The sequence below is a fragment of the Sardina pilchardus genome, chromosome 11, assembly GCF_963854185.1.
Source record: "Sardina pilchardus chromosome 11, fSarPil1.1, whole genome shotgun sequence".
NCBI lineage: Eukaryota > Metazoa > Chordata > Actinopteri > Clupeiformes > Clupeidae > Sardina > Sardina pilchardus.
In genome coordinates this window covers 27,123,940-27,140,048 of record NC_085004.1, presented here as the reverse complement: position 1 = coordinate 27,140,048, position 16,109 = coordinate 27,123,940, and the positions used below count along the sequence as shown (strand labels likewise).

The window sequence follows — 16,109 nt, the reverse complement described above, 5'->3', positions numbered from 1 at the left end:
TTTTATACACCTGTGGAAAGGGACCTGACACCCATGAATTCCAACAGTTTCGTTCAGTTGATTCTTTTGCCTTTTAATATATTACCCTACCATGTTATGTTCACTTCTTCCACTCCCCTCCCTGTATGCCTTCTACTGTGAAAAGCAATTGTGTCCTGCTAAACAAAACCAGAATAATACTGTTTACTCTGTATGTATTAATTGTTTACATATCATGTATTTAATGTGTATAACTAGTATCCATGTACGTTTTTTTGTTTAATTTATTTAATGCAAATTCATTTATTTACTTGATGCATGAAATTGGCTAATTGTAGGCTGTAATTGGCACAGCACAACTACTGTAGCATACTGCTCCAAACACTGACACGTTTATTGTGTACTTTTTCTTTCACTGTACCATACTACCATGCACTCATTGTTGTATTGGGCCCCTGTTTTTGAATTGTGTTTCAAAATAAGTATACAAATCAGAACACAATACACATCTGAATGTATTCCTTTAATTGACCCTAGCATATCAGACACTTTCAGCAAATATGCATGAATCATTCACCCTGCATTTTTCATCAGATGATATGCTAAGATGCTGACAGAATTAACACTGTTGAGCTTTGAAACTCTTTCCCTCTCTCTGTGTGTGGTGGTCTATGTGTGAATCTAGCGCAGGACCAGAGGGAGGAGGGCAGAGGAGATGTCTCTAGTTGTCTCTACAGCCCAGCAGCTCCATGCGGACGGTGATGCTGTTCTTCCACTCCCACGGCCAGAAGCGCACAAAGCGGGCGTAAAATGGAGGGTCAAACATGTTCCCCTTCGGCGTGTCGTTGTCCACGTTGCCTTTGAATATCTGTTGCAGCATAGAAAAAAAACATATCTTGAATATTCAAAATAAGTTATTCAGTGCAGACTTTGTATCAGAGGTTTTGAAAGAACACAGTTGGGTTTTTTTTAGTTGCCTGTTAAAACATAGAACTGTATATGGTTTCTAGGGTTATGCACTGTTTCTTAAAGGTGAATACCTCTTAAAGGTGACTATGCAAGTTTTAGCTTAATTTGCCTTAACTAATCATCTTTGGAGTCATTGGAATGGTTATTTGACTTATTTCGGGTTGAATGACGGCTGTTCCCCCCTAGTGTCTCTGAGCGGAAAAACCACGCATGCAAGTTTACAGAAAGTCTCCAGCCTCGCGATCATGCTCATAAAAAGGCAGACTGACCAATTGAGGAGTGTTGTAAAATGTACACGTTAAAACTGTAGGCGAAGCTCTGCAGAGAAATCTGCAAGCGTAAAACGAGCAAAAACGAAAAGCGAAATCGTGCATAGTTCAAACATGCATAGTTCCCCTTTAAGTATGGTGTTAGCATAATGTATGATATCTAGAACTGAAAATTCACTGAAAGATACCTAAGTGAATTGTGCTGAAATTTATTTTGTTAGTCAATACATCGATATCCTCACTTTCATAGTCTTCACACATTGCCATTTACGTTTAATTTTGCACACTAAGCTACTGAACAGACATCTGGAACCTTGTCTTGAGTGGTAATGAGTTAGTAACTGGTAATGACGTCAGCAGGTCAGAGAGCTCGGCTGCTGCGTGCTGGTGAACTGACCTTGTCTGTTTTGGTTTTGGGATCCTTCAGCACCTGCCAAGAGTCACTGTCATTGCTGTATTTCACTTTGAAGGCCGAGACGTACTGAGCGACCATTAACTTGTTTGCCCCCTGAGTGATGATGCCTGTGACTTGCTTTTTGCTACCCAGGTCCACCTGAAGTACAGGAGACACACGGGGAAAAAAATATTATTTTGAGACAATTTGGGTGAACGTGTAACTTCATAGAACACCCATTTACTGTCGCTGACATGTGGTTAATTTCAGCAAGATCCCACAGAAGAACAACTTCAACGGCTACTTTCAGGAAATCTCAAATCTGCTGTGTGCATGATTATTCACTTTAGACAAAAGCAAATCTCATGACCACAACCATAACCATTGTAGACTCACCTGAAGCCACTGCGACTGGTCATTGGTCTCTGCCATCCAGGCATTGACTATTCCCTTGTTGTTTAGACGGGCCAAGCGGGGCTCCCAGTCTGGACCAACCATTGGAATGTAAGTACTGAAGGCCGTCAGGCTCTTGTCAGGGATGTTCCCGGACTCCATACCCAGGGGACTCCTGCATTCATCTTTATTTGAGTACAGTGGAGGGAAACACAAAAAAACTCTGTCATTCTGAGCCACAGGACTTGTATGTGCAGGGCAAGAGACACCCTGTTTGAAAATGTTTGCAGACAAAAATAATTTTGAAAATGAGACATGAGATCTACTGAGAAATCTACTGGGAAAATGACTTTGTGTGTTTATGTTTAACTGGACCTGCAATATACTTTGAAACCTTCACATCCTGTTAGTTGTGATCCAAAACATTGTATTATTAACAGCAGTTACAGTAACAGCCGGTGTACTTTATCAGGGCCATGCTTAAATATTTTTTGGGGCAGGTAGTCAAGCTTAACAATGTGTCCTGTCACCGACAGTTATGTATCAAACGTTTGGAAAGACTTGGAAGCACAACAACATACAGTACAGTGGAGGAAAGAATTATTGATCCCTCAAAATTTTTGTAAGTTAGCCCACTGACAAAGAAATTACATTGAGTGAAATAAGTATTTGATCCCCTAACGAAACATTTCTTAGTACTCGGTGGAGAAACCCTTGTTCTATACAGATCCTCTCCAAATCTTTCGAGGCTGTCGCTTTGCAACTTGAAGCCTCAGCTTCCTCCACAGATTTTCTATAGGATTAAAGAGACTATATGCAACTTTTTCATAGTCATAAAATCGCTTAGAAATCGTTGTTTTGCTTGACTGACCAGTTTTATCGAAAACAGTAATATTTCCTCCCGCCCCCAGTGTCCCTATCTGCTATTGCAGCCTTGCAGTTTGTCCAGGAGGCGATCGCTCCTTGTTTACATCTGGAAGTCTGAGACGCGAAAGGAACCAGAAGAACCACGCTTGCAATTTTATATACCGGTATATATATAGCCTATATATGTATAAATATACAAGCTAAAGCTGTAGGGGAAGCTCTGCAGAGAAATATGCAAGCATAAAACGAGCGAAAACAAAAAGCGAAACCGGAGATGAAATCGCCAATCCTGCATAGTTTCTCTTTAAAGTCCAGAGACTGGCTATGGCCACTCCATGACCTTCCTGAGCCACTCCTTTGCTGCCTTGTATGTTTTGGGTCATTGTCATGCTGGAAGACCCATTCACAACCCATTTTTAGTGTCCTGGTTGAGAGAGGTTGTCACAGCATTTCACAGTACATGGCCCCATCCATCTTTCCCTCAATGCAGTGAAGTCGACCTGTCCTCTTAGCAGATAAACACTTTTAATACTCCCACCTCCATTCTTGACAGTGGGGATGTTCTTGGGATCATAGTCATAATTCCTCTTCCTCCAAACACGGCATGTCGTACTGATACCGTGATTTTGTGTTTCTTCCATTTTCGAATAAATGCACTAACAGTTGTCTCCACCCAGCTTCTTGCCAATGGTCTTCTAGTTCATTCCAACCTTGTGCAGGTCTACAACCTTGTCCCTGATGGAGTAGTGGGAGTCTGATTGATTGATTCTGTGGACAGTTGTCTTTTACAGGTAACAAGTTGAGACAAGAGTTTTTTTAATACAGATAACGAGTTGAGATTAGGAGTACCTTCTTTGAGTGCGATGACTACAGTTATTTCTTGGGTATTAGCCGCATTGTGCATAAGCTGCAAGACAATGCTTTATGCAAGTAGAAACAAAACCATATTTATATCATGTTAACTGCCCTTGTGTATTAACCTCATAGCTGATAACATTTTGCAACATCAATGTATGAGCCATGGCTAATAGTTGGGAAATTACGGTAATCAGTGGGAGCCAGAATTCTTTATGATACTTATTTCACTCAAAGCAAAATAATTTACATCTTTTTTTATGGGATTTTCTGGATTTTCTTTTTGATGTCCTGTCTCTTACTATTAAAATAGACCTACCATTAATTTATAGACTGTTAATTTCAGGGAAGGATCCAGTAATTATTTCGTCCACTGTATATTAAGAACAGGGATAACATGTAGCGTTCACGGTCACCTTCACATTTTGGAATAGAAGACCATCCGTGCTCCAAACAGACCATTCTGTCTGTATCAGAAGTCATCTTATATCCCACGTTGCACTCATACCTGAGAGTGGACCTGTAAACATAAGGCCCACTTCCTCCCACAACACGTCTAGCATTTGGGACATCTGGCCTGTTGCAGTTCACCGCTGTGGGACAGAGACAAATACCCTTTATGGGCCCTATCTTACACACGACACAGCACCAAGCGTGACGCAAGTCTTGTTCCCATCTTACACCTAAGGCAGTGATGAAATTTTCACCACACGCACGGGCGTGTCAATTGAAAAAAATAGGTGTGGTCAGGCACGTAGCGCAAAAATGGCTTTTTACAGGTCAATAAAAATCATAATGCCACTGACTAAGGAAAACTTGGTCTAAAGGAAAGGTAAATCACAGTAATTTTGAAAGGGTGCTGTTATGAAATGTACGCAGCTCTTAGCAACAGGTAACAAGTTGAGATAAATGTATTTTATACAGGTAACGAGTTGAGATTAGGAGAACTCTTAAAGCGAGGGGCCAGTGGGGGCCAGAATTCGCAATGGTTGGTAGGGGATCAAATACTTATTTCACACAATAAAATGCAAAATACTTCATATTTCTTTTAAATCTGATTTTCTGGATTTTCTTTTTCATATTCTGTCTCTCACTGTTAAAATAAGTCTACCATTAAAATTATAGACTATTAATTTCTTTGTTAGTGGGCAAAATGACAAAATCAGTGAGGGATCCAATTATTTCCCCCACTGTATATTAAGAACGGGGATAACATAGAGTACAGTTAAGTGCTTACTGTCACCTTTACATTTTGGAATAGAGGACCATCCGTGCTCCAAACAGACCATTCTGTCTGTATCAGAAGTCATCTTATATCCCATGTTGCACTCATACCTGAGAGTGGACCTGTAACCATAAGGCCCACTTCCTCCATCAACACGTCTAGCATTTGGGACATCTGGCCTGTCGCAGTTCACCGCTGTGGGACAGAGACAAATACCCTTTATGGGCCCTATCTTACACACGACACATCGTGGCACCGAGCGTGACACAAGTCTTGTTCCTGTCTTTCACAGAGATGAAATTTTCACCATGCATGCACTTGTGTTCGATTGAACATTGCGCCCACGGGCGTGCCAATTTAGATCACTAAGATTCATAATGCCACTGACCAAGAAAAACTGTTTGCATGCAAATTTGGCAGTGGCAAATGTGTTTTCTTTGAACGGTTAAATTTGAATGATTTGGTTTCATTCATTCATTAGAATTCCATTCTAATGGTAATTGCATTGTTGCCTTCGTCAAACTCATGTCCAGTTCCAGTGTATACATACAGTAGGCTATATGTTCGCGGAGAACTACACTGCGATTGCTTGCAAACTGAACTTGTCCCTTTACTGGTGAAAATTTGGACTGACTTGGAATGACAAACACCGAAAACAATATCATTGAGGACTTCCTGAAATATAATTCATATTATAATAATATAATGGTCCAATTAAGTATCTGAGTGCAGTGCAGATATCAATCGAGTCAAACCCATTAATGAACTAATCATACCTACGCATCGAGGTTCTTTAGACCAGTTGCCATTTTCAAGGCACACAATGTCAAGGTCATTGTCTCCAAGCAGGGTGTAGTCACTGTTGCAAACATATTCTACAACATTGGCATATTCATACTCATTTTGATCATTTAAAGGTCGACCATTAGAGATCATTGGTGGAGGTCCACATCTCACCACTAAAGAGAGAGAGAGAGAGAGAGAAAGGGGTTAAGAAATGTGACAAGACACAGACCTCTGAAGTTCTTCCCAAGGGCGTGGGAAGGTATATTTATATTGATTAAAAAAAATATATGCTATAAATTCAATAAATGCTATAAATTCGATCAATATATTCAGTTTGTCATAGGCTAGCCTATATATTCTTGTAGCCTATATCAAAAAAGGCAATAGTAAAAAAGTTATGGATATCTTTGAATATATCCATAGAACAAATGTTACATAGCTATTAAGTCAAAGTGACGTGACTCGCCGAGGAGAGATGTCGCAAGCAGGCTAGTTGACTGTAGTTTCGAGTCGCAGAAAATATATTACAGAAAAGAATAGACAATGTGTTTCATTCCAACAAATTTGATTTAAAAAAAAAGTAAATCATGCACAATTGTAAAATAACTCAATTAAGTCTTGGCTATGCAATAACGTTTAGATTTCAGCACAGTGCACATTCAATTAATGTATGCGGCCTTGTCTCATAACGGCGGGTGGAATCAAATACCCCCCAGATTTCAGTGCCCATCAGTCCTAACATTTAACAATATAATCAAACAGTCCAGGAGTAAGTTAGATCCCAAACCAAACCGAAAATCTTCTGCTTCTGATGACCGGTATGCCGCTCCAAACAAAACACGTAATACTGTACAACGCACATAAGCTACAATAAAGGCCTGTCTAAATTCAAAACATGTCATGTTGGGAGAGTAATTTCCATACCTTCACAAACAGCGTCTCTACCATCCCACTGTCCATCTGCCAAGCATGTCCTTGTGTTTTCTCCAATCGTAAAGTACCTAAATATAACAAGTACAATATGATACCACAGCAAATATGCAACTAACCCACACAACGCAGGCTTTTTGGGTTGTTTGTGAGGTTATGAGTGACACACTGACCCCGTCTTGCAGACTGCTCTGACAGTTGCCCCAAAGAGAGCTCCATCGGGGAATTCATAATACCCATTTGCCACTTCACCTGGGTGGCCACAGGACTTTTCTGGAAAAAGTGCATAAATGCTTGACCAAAAATGTTATTGGAACCTCTACATTTTGATTAGTCACAATTATTGTGACTTAATCAGGAATTTATTATCGTTTATACTGAAATGTTGAGACTAAATAACAGATTACTATTGTAAAGGGAATGTAAACCTTGCTTCTAAAGAAGTTGTTGAAAAACACAGAATGCTATCATTTGAAAATCACGTAAATAAGCCTACTATATTTAACTGTGAATAGTGCAAATACAACTTGATAAGTCATAAGAAGATTGCTATTTACGACTATAGAGTAAAATATAAATACAGCGCCCTCCACAATTATTGGCACCCCTGGTTAAGATGTGTTCTTTAGCTTCTAATAAATTCATTTTTTTTTCAAATAATATAGGACCACAATGAAAAAAAAGCGTAAAATCCAACCTTTAATACAAGTGCATTTATTTAGAAGTAAAAAAATCCCACATTAAGAAATAATTATTCTTCATAAAAATCACCTGTTCCACAATTATTGGCACCCCTAACAACTCCTAGGAAATAAATGTAATTAAAGTATTTCTGTCATTTCTGTCATTTCTACAGTAGTTTACAAAGTCAATCAGAGTATGTAGGAACATTTAATTAGTAATTCTTAACATCCTGTTTCCCTGGGCTATCAATATGACGTGACACAGAGGCCATTTCTCTTCAACATGGGAAAGACAAAGGAACACACTGTTCAAGTAAGGCAGATGTGTGTCGACCTTCACAAGTAAGGCAATGGCTATAAGAAAATAGCCACTCGCACAACTGCCCATATCAATGGTCAGAGGAATCGTTAAGAAGTTTAAAACAACTGGAACAGTGGTAAACAAGCCTGGAAGAGGACGCATGTTTATTTTGCCACCACGCACAGTGAGGAGGATGGTAAGAGAAATAAAAAAATCTCCAAAACTCACTGTTACAGAATTGCATCAAATGGTTGCATCTTGGGGTCACAAAGTCTCCAAAACAACCATCAGGCACTATCTACATGCCAACAAGTTGTTTGGGAGGCATGCAGGGAAAACAACCTTTCTCACTCAAAATCATAAGCACAAACGTCTGGAGCGGTACTGGGCCTTCAACTGGGACCGTGTGCTTTGGTCAGATGAGACAAAGTTAGAGCTTTTTGGCAACAAACACTCTAAGTGGGTCTGGCGTAACAAAAAGATGAGTATGCAGAACAGCACCTCATGCCCACTGTGAAGTATGGGGGAGGATCGGTGATGCTGTGGGCATGTTTCTCTTCCAAAGGGCCTGGGAACCTTGTTAGGGTGCATGGCATCATGAATGCTTTGAAATACCAGGACATTTTAAATAAAAATCTGGTGGCCTCTGCCCGAAAGCTGAAGATGGATCGTCACTGGGTCTTTCAGCAAGATAATGACCCTAAATGGCCAAATCTACACAGAAATGGTTCACCAGACACCGTATCAAGCTCCTACCATGGCCATCTCAGTCCCCAGACCTCAACCCCATTGAAAACCTGTGTGGTGAGTTGAAGAGGAGAGAACCCAGGTCGTTGGATGATTTGGAGATTTTGTGCAAAGAGGAATGGTCGAAGATCCCTCTTTCTGTTTTCTCTAATCTTGTTAAACATTATAAGACAAGATTAGGTGCTGTTTTATTAGCAAAAGGGGGTTGTACAAAGCATTTACATCAGGGGTGGCAATAATTGTGGCACACATGATTTGATGTAAAATAATTATTTCTTAATGTGCGATTTTTTCCCTTCTAAATAAATGCACTTGTATTAAAGGTTGGATTTTACGCTTTTTTTCCATTGTGGTCCTATATTATTTGGAAAAAAAATGTTCCTTTAAAGGATGTTCCATTCTTGCCCAATATAGGATTTTTCTTCAGTTGATCAACAGTCTCTCTAGGGTCTTAATTAAGCATAAAGCATTAAGTGTTGAAAAAGAAAAAAAAAAGGAAAAAAAACAACCTCAATAGCCTAATGCATTTGTATGGGTGTCAGATGGATCCAAATTGTTTTTTTTTTTGTTTAGTTTTTTTTTTTTCAAGCAAACAAAGCTACTTAACTATCCTGTTGATTTTCTAAAAATACTAGATCACATTTAATTGTTAATCGTAAAGCATCATGAGGGGGGATTGACTGGACTGTGGTCTAACAAAAGTGTAACCATGAAATGAACTTACTGCAGGTGAATTTTTCTGGGTTAGGCATCCATTGCCCCTCAACCCCACAGGTGTACCAATGCGGAATTCTAGCATTAGGCTCATATCCAGGATGGCACCGCAGTTCTACAGCAGATTCTGCCTCGAAGGTCTCCGTGAAGATACCAAATGGATCGTATACAACAACATGGTCACTGGTGGTAGGCGTTGAGCATTTTCCTACACCATATGGAGGAGGAGAAGATCACGTTAGGGCTGTGCAATTAATCAAATTAATCGATTAATCGTGATTATGGAAACAACTTAACTTAAGGATGCTTCAAAGAAAGAGGACCACTGCATCACTCAACACTTGTAACATCATGCAGACCCAGGCCCATCTATTCAGCATGTGAGGTACCATTCTACTTGTTTATGAATGTGAATGTGTAGCACTATGGCTGTTTAAACATTTGATCAGTGGGATTTAAGAGATTTTTTCACTAATGGAAATTACATTCTACAGTATATCAAAATGTTCATTACAATTACAATATTTACATATGGTGGTATAAAATTTTAACTAATCCAAAATATATTTACAAATATATATACACACACACACACACACACACACGCACGCGCGCACGCACGCACGCGCACACACACACACACACACAGTATATCATACTGATGTCAGTACTTTCTTTTTAAATAATAAGAATGATGATTGATGATGCCTATAGATATCTACAATAGAATTTCCACATGTTGAAAAAGGACTGTGATGAAAGGAATTAGGGGTAACCCTAATTTGCATAGTATTTTGATGTAATTAAGTTACAATATAAACAATCTATTCCCATTGGTGAAAATGCAATTGTTTGCCAACAATTAACCTTTTGATTATAATGCAGAATTGTACATTTCTTTAACAGCTAGTCAAAATAATATTTAGGATAATAATGATTTATAGATTAGATTAGATTCAACTTTATTGTCATTGTGCAGAATACACAAAGATTCTGGCAAAATAATTCTGACTAGTCACTCAAGCAATAGTTTATTCTAATATGATAGACTACTGCTACTGTTTACATGTTAAAAAAATAGTGCCAAATAGGCTATTCACAGACCTGTTGAACATAGCCAAAGCTTAGCCTATGTTGTATTGGACATACCGTAACACTGTTGCCTTTATATAATGTCGATGTTACTTCCACTGAAAATGTAGGCTGTATGTGACTTTGGGTGCAAAGGCCTAATGGCAGCCTACAACAGGCATTACGACTGTCGTCTCAAAGTCAGTTTGGCAAAGAAACAGTGTAAAGCAAAGTAAAGTTATCTGTTTTGATACGGCTATTAGAGTCTCATGGACAAAAACGACCAATCTCAATGTCAAAGGCAATCTGGAAAGCAATCTCAAATGATCAATTAATTAACGTTCAATAAAACAAGATAGGCCTATGTCCCAAGAGAAGACACAACACAAAACACAGGACAAAACTTCACCTCTGATTCCACTGGGGAGGACTAATATAAAAATCCACAGACTTCCCAGAATATTCTTCACCTGCATTGCGCACTCCTTTTCTTCTCACGTTTTCTTCTAGCTGGCCTTAGTTAGTTAACTTCGTTATTGACGCTGACAAATTGACTGCAGAACAGAGGGCAAGGCCGAGTTCAGATATAGCGTTTTGATTGGTCGACACGGTCCGGAGTGGTGGCAGATTTTGTCAAAGGACACGTTGCAGGGGCAAAACTTTGAGTTAAAAATTAGCCCCCCTTTTCACCATGGCTTTAACTGTTTCATTCATCATGATGACACAATTATTGCCAGAATTGCCACCACTGTTAAAGGTCAGCAAAGTCAGAACTAATGGCCAGGGGCTGTAGAACATTGAAGCTGGCATGACTCTGACCATTCGCAGAGTGGAGTCATGCGCCACCCACTGGATATTAACATTAATGCAATAGCAGACCAGAATAACCCCCCCAGCAAAATCACGTTGAAAAGTCGTTGAAAAGACGTCTTGTCAAGTCGTCGAAACAACGGCCCAGTTTGGTTTAAAAGTGAAAGGTTAGATGACGTCTTTTCATGGTCGTTGAAAAGACGTCTATGGAAAGACACCTTTTCAACGTTTAAATTTGGTTGAAACCACGTCTTGTTTAGGTGCTGCCATGGACCTATTTTCAACCAGAATTTTGCTGTTATATATTAATTTATAAGCCTATATTATCCTATTATAGGCTTTTAAATAATGTGCATTAAGCACTTACTAACTTTACCATTACCCATACTATTGCTGTTAAAATAAGCCTATATTATCCTATTATAGGCTTTTAAAATGTGCATTAAGCATTTTCATTTACCAACTTAACCATCTAGATGATAAATACATAATCTAATAGGCCTACATTACAATAGCAAGCTAGGCGTAAACAAACAGTCAAACAAACGTTATCCATTTCATTGTAATTTTATTTAATTCTTGAAGTCTCCGCCACCGGACCGTCCAGGTGCATCATGTTTAAGATGATCTGCCTCAGCTCTCCCGATGTCACGGTCAGGCTTGTTGCTCCATTTTTCACCGCAGCTGAAATGACAGGAAACATTTTCATTAACAGTGTTTCCCATACATTGAGTAATCTGTGGCGGGCCGCCACGAAATAATGTTCTATGTTGTACGATTGAAATTATTTTTAAATCATGTTATCAATTGAATCACTTTCATTGAGCTGCGCGCACGCAGCTTTTTCTTTGCCCGAATGAAACCACTGCATGTGCATTTAACAAAAACGATTGTTGAAGGATTGTTGTTGCCACATACGGCGAGCTAAACTGCTATTAATTCTGCTTAACATGCGGCGCAAATGTGTTCAAAACGGCGGCATTCAAGTGAACTTTTGCTAACGTCTCACAACGTAGCCCACATTAGGGAGACTAAACTAAGTTATGCATTCGAGCCGTATCTCTAAGCGTTAGAATAGTGTAACGAAGAGACTCTTGTGTGGTCTCAACCGCTGACCGGCCCGCTGACCGGCCCGCTGGCCGGTGAAGTACCCGATCCAACGCTGCCTCCACAGCAGCTTACGAGGAAAACCCCCTGACTGGGAAGCGACAATCAGTCCTCACTCCTACATCCCCGGCCTTAGCTAGCGTCTCCTAACCCTCTCTGGCTTCACCGCGGGCAGCCCTGAACACGCAGGTGTTATCAATTACAATGTACAATTCCAATTCACATTGATTTCCCCCATAGATCCGCCCCCACACAAGAGTCTCTTCGTTGACACTATTCTAACGCTTGGAGATACAGCTCGAATGCATAACTTAGTTTAGTCTCCCTAATGTAGGCTACGTTGTGAGACGTTAGCAGAGTTAACTTGAATGCAGCAGTACGGTGTACATTTTAAGGACCGTACAGCAGCCGTTTTGAACACATTTGCGCAGCATGTTAAGCAGAATTAATAGCAGTTTAGCTCGCGCGAGTCTCCTCGTTACGTTTGGATGTCGAATTTAGCATGCTAACAGGTACTTTTCTCTTCCGCTGTCGTGAATGAACAGCTGACAGCGCGGCCGCATTTAGAAGGCGTCACGACGTGATTATTTCTGAGATTCTGATATGTTTTCAAAACTGGAATTTATTGTGCATACGTCATGGTTGAAAACTTATCAGAATCTCAGAAATAATCACGTCTGCAGTCGTCTTAAAACGGCTACATCAAGTCAAACCAGACCGACATAAAAAAAACACACCTCCAAAGTGTAGTTTTAGGTTGTTTTGGATAGAAGCGTCTGCTGATTGACTAAATTACCAAATGCGGGGGGGGGGAGGAAAATGTATAGCACACTAAAGCATAGGGAAATATAAATGTATTTCACTCACAGCATTAAGGGCCCTGTTGGTTGTGGTTAGCGGAGGGAGGTCCCAGGAAGAGGCCACGTTCTGTACCCTTCCCATTTCTTCAGCTGATAGGTTTGATTCCACCTCCAGCGTGAAGATGGAGAGCATGAAAGAGATACATAATGGTTAGACAGTGTGTTAAAAGTTTATAGAATCATAATAGTGGGTCCACCAGTTGACTCCTCAGTTTTTCTAAAATCATTATAAAATCAAAGACCCACAGTCTTTTGGGGGCAACACACAAACAACAACAAAACAAAATAAAAACACAACATAACATCAAACATTAGTATTTTCTATGTAAACATACAAGCCTGATTGTTTCTCTAATGTCCAGGTCTGCACAGTCCTCCAGGTTTACTGTAGCCGTGTCTGGGCTCCCACGAAGCAGTATGGACAACCACATCACAGAGTCCAGACAAGCAGGGTCCTCCATGAAGGAAAGAGTGCCCCACAATTCTCCCAGCCACAATGAACATATCACTGAGAAAGGGAGAAGCTGAGGGGACCAAATGACCAGGCTCTCCTTCAAAGTGGTGTAACAATGGTGTTTGCTGTTTAAAAAAAAAAAAGACAAAAAAGCAAAGTTAGAATAAAACAACTTTGCTTGCTACAACACTTAGAAATAATAAAATTCAGTACATAGTGAACCGTACACTGTTCAGATTCTTCAAAGTCATCCAGCAGTTACTTTAGCTTAGAATAATGGCTTCAAACACATTTTGAGACAGAACTTGAAATAATAGATGAAAATGGTTTTACGTAAAGTTTTTTTTTTTACCCTGAGTAGCATTCACCATCTGACAGTACTAGCAGTTGCAGTTCTGGAAGTTGATGGTAGATCTTCCAGGGACACACTTAAGAGTTGATGTGCTGAGAAGACAAATGAGCAAAGGCTTTAGAAAAAGCAACAGTTACACAGAAAAATGACAGGAATCCCAGACCTCAAAAGCAGCGTCTAGTAAAAACACGCTGGAAGTGTCACTTCTTACATAACCAATTTCCAAAAATAATCATTAAACACAAACCCATCAGAACTTATTGACACAGTCTATAACACAGGAGGAAGAGGGAGACACAGACCAGGAAACCAGGGGACAGTCCAACAAGGGGGTACATAGCTTCGGCGCTACAATACAATCACATAAACACACAACTAGTTTCCCCTACCTTTCACTTTAAAATACCAACATATTGCATAACCTGGGCATCTGAGCCTCGACAATGTTGACCACTCTGTTACTACTCTGTGCCAAATGACAGTCAATAAATAGATAGATATTACTATCATTATTATTCATAATAATAATAATAATAACAACAACAACAACAATAACACTATTAACATGCTGCACAACTGGTCAACAGGTTCTCCACGTCTGGTAATGATGACTGCTTGCTATGAACCATAAACAATAAATGGAGAGTGGGCCTAATAGCGATTCTGGTATTTAAAATAGTCCTGTTGGCAACAAGTACAAGTTGTTGCTACCAAAATGCTACAACAAAAATGAAGTGGATAACAGCGCGCTGCTTGTCTACTCTAGTCTAGTGTATCTAGCAGGACGGTGGAGAGATATCCATGGTTACAAAGGACTCTTCGGGACGGGTAGATCTAGCCGCGAAAAAAATTCAAATTTTCGCGCTACCTTTGTGAACGTTCTAAGCAGGTCCACGAAATCATGCGTGTTGCAATCAGGTTCCTAACTTCCTACGTTACCACAAACGGCCCTAAATTGTGTTGAATAGATCAGACAGAAAATACTTTCCTTTCATAGAGATAACGGGACCTAACAGCAATTACAAACGGGTTTCAAGTCCGACTACATTATCAGCGGTAGAGTGAATTAACACAGAAGAATTTCTCCACTCAAGTAAAACTAGCCCAGGACAGGTTAAGTTAGCATGGTAACATACAGATCCTCGATTACTCCGCTGTCCGCTTTAATCATCTCTGATAGCACGGTTGATGGTGTTCAGAGCATTCGTCTCGTTTTGGCAAAACTGACTCTCGATCAAAATGTTACATTTCTACTTCCTAAATCATAGGCATAAACTCACTTACCTCAGTAGCAGGTTCCATCTTCACGCTTCAACGGCTTCAACTGACTGTGTGTTTCAAACAAAGTTCGAAATGGGCTCGGCTACGGCTTCCCGCCTCCGTTCCTCTTGTACATGCGCAGAGTTCACTCCTGTCTCCTTTACGTGAACATTTATGTGATTTTTTTTTTTTATCAGAATTTTAATTACTCATTATTTCAATGACTGATTTTTTTCCATCTGAATTTTTCCTCTGATTTTTTTCTTCAGAGGGGAGAAGGCTAAAAACAGAGTTGTCCGTCCATATCAACTGTTGCCATGAGTAAACAAACAAAAGTCACACACGCAGTTAACGGCAGCCAAGATGGCGGCGCCGGGCGCCCGTAGAGTTCGCGGCGGATTTGGGCAATCCCCGGGGGGGAAAGATGGTCGACAGGAACGATAATGTAGTCCTAGGTAGACTATAACTGATAATTTACATCAGGATTTAATTAGTTGATATGTGGTCTGAAAAAGGACGTGCTAAAGACGTCTTTCCTTAGACCAAAATGGGCCGGCCAAAACAAGACCATTATTCTACGTCTAATTTTGGTTGAAATCAGGGCCATGACGGACCGACGGGATTTAGCCCAAATATCAACGTTGAAATGACGTCGTGTGCTGGGGGGGAACATTTATGGCCCATAACACACTCTTTGTCAAAATCATATAGGTGTAGGCTAATACCATAACAGGTTTACGAGGTTTGCATGAACATAGTCTAAATGGCATTAAGATCAAATAATAAATGGGGAAAAAAAGTTACAATGGTAAATTGATACCATCAATATGTAACACCCAAGAGCACAGCACATTTTTCAGGCGACAATATTCTCTAGGGCCTATGGTAGCCTATGGTAAGGTATGGTAAAACAGATCAGGCTACAAAAACAAGGCTGAATCTACCATTTTACAACAGAAACTCCTAATGGGCTAATTGTAGCCTAATCGTTTGTACAAACTAATAAAACCCGTGTTCCTGCATGATTAAGAAGTTGTAGGCTAGGCAGTGAGCAATACAGACGATAACAACAGAAATGGCTCG

General features: G+C 40.0%; 1 protein-coding gene and 1 long non-coding RNA gene across 3 annotated transcripts; both read right to left on the bottom strand.

Moving 5' to 3' along the window:
* Positions 1 to 483: 483 nt before the first annotated feature.
* Positions 484 to 10,783, bottom strand: LOC134095432 (membrane cofactor protein-like). Of its 2 annotated transcripts, XM_062548969.1 has the most exons (10): positions 10,593 to 10,783; positions 9,123 to 9,320; positions 6,841 to 6,940; positions 6,662 to 6,738; positions 5,728 to 5,910; positions 4,970 to 5,146; positions 4,143 to 4,319; positions 2,008 to 2,189; positions 1,615 to 1,770; positions 484 to 847 (listed from the first exon to the last, which is right to left on the bottom strand). In XM_062548969.1, the coding sequence occupies exons 1-10, from the start codon at positions 10,657 to 10,659 to the stop codon at positions 701 to 703; spliced, it is 1,464 nt and encodes a 487-aa protein (XP_062404953.1). In that variant the 5' UTR covers positions 10,660 to 10,783; the 3' UTR covers positions 484 to 700. The 2 variants fall into 2 exon arrangements, with proteins under 2 accessions (XP_062404953.1, XP_062404954.1); XM_062548970.1 differs by lacking the exon at positions 4,143 to 4,319 and having other exon boundaries at positions 10,593 to 10,781.
* A 758-nt stretch (positions 10,784 to 11,541) lies between these two features.
* LOC134096091 (uncharacterized) lies at positions 11,542 to 15,691 on the bottom strand. The gene is made up of 5 exons (XR_009940691.1): positions 15,051 to 15,691; positions 13,767 to 13,858; positions 13,296 to 13,539; positions 12,968 to 13,069; positions 11,542 to 11,677 (listed from the first exon to the last, which is right to left on the bottom strand). It is a non-coding gene; the product is annotated as an uncharacterized LOC134096091 (long non-coding RNA).
* Positions 15,692 to 16,109: the final 418 nt, after the last annotated feature.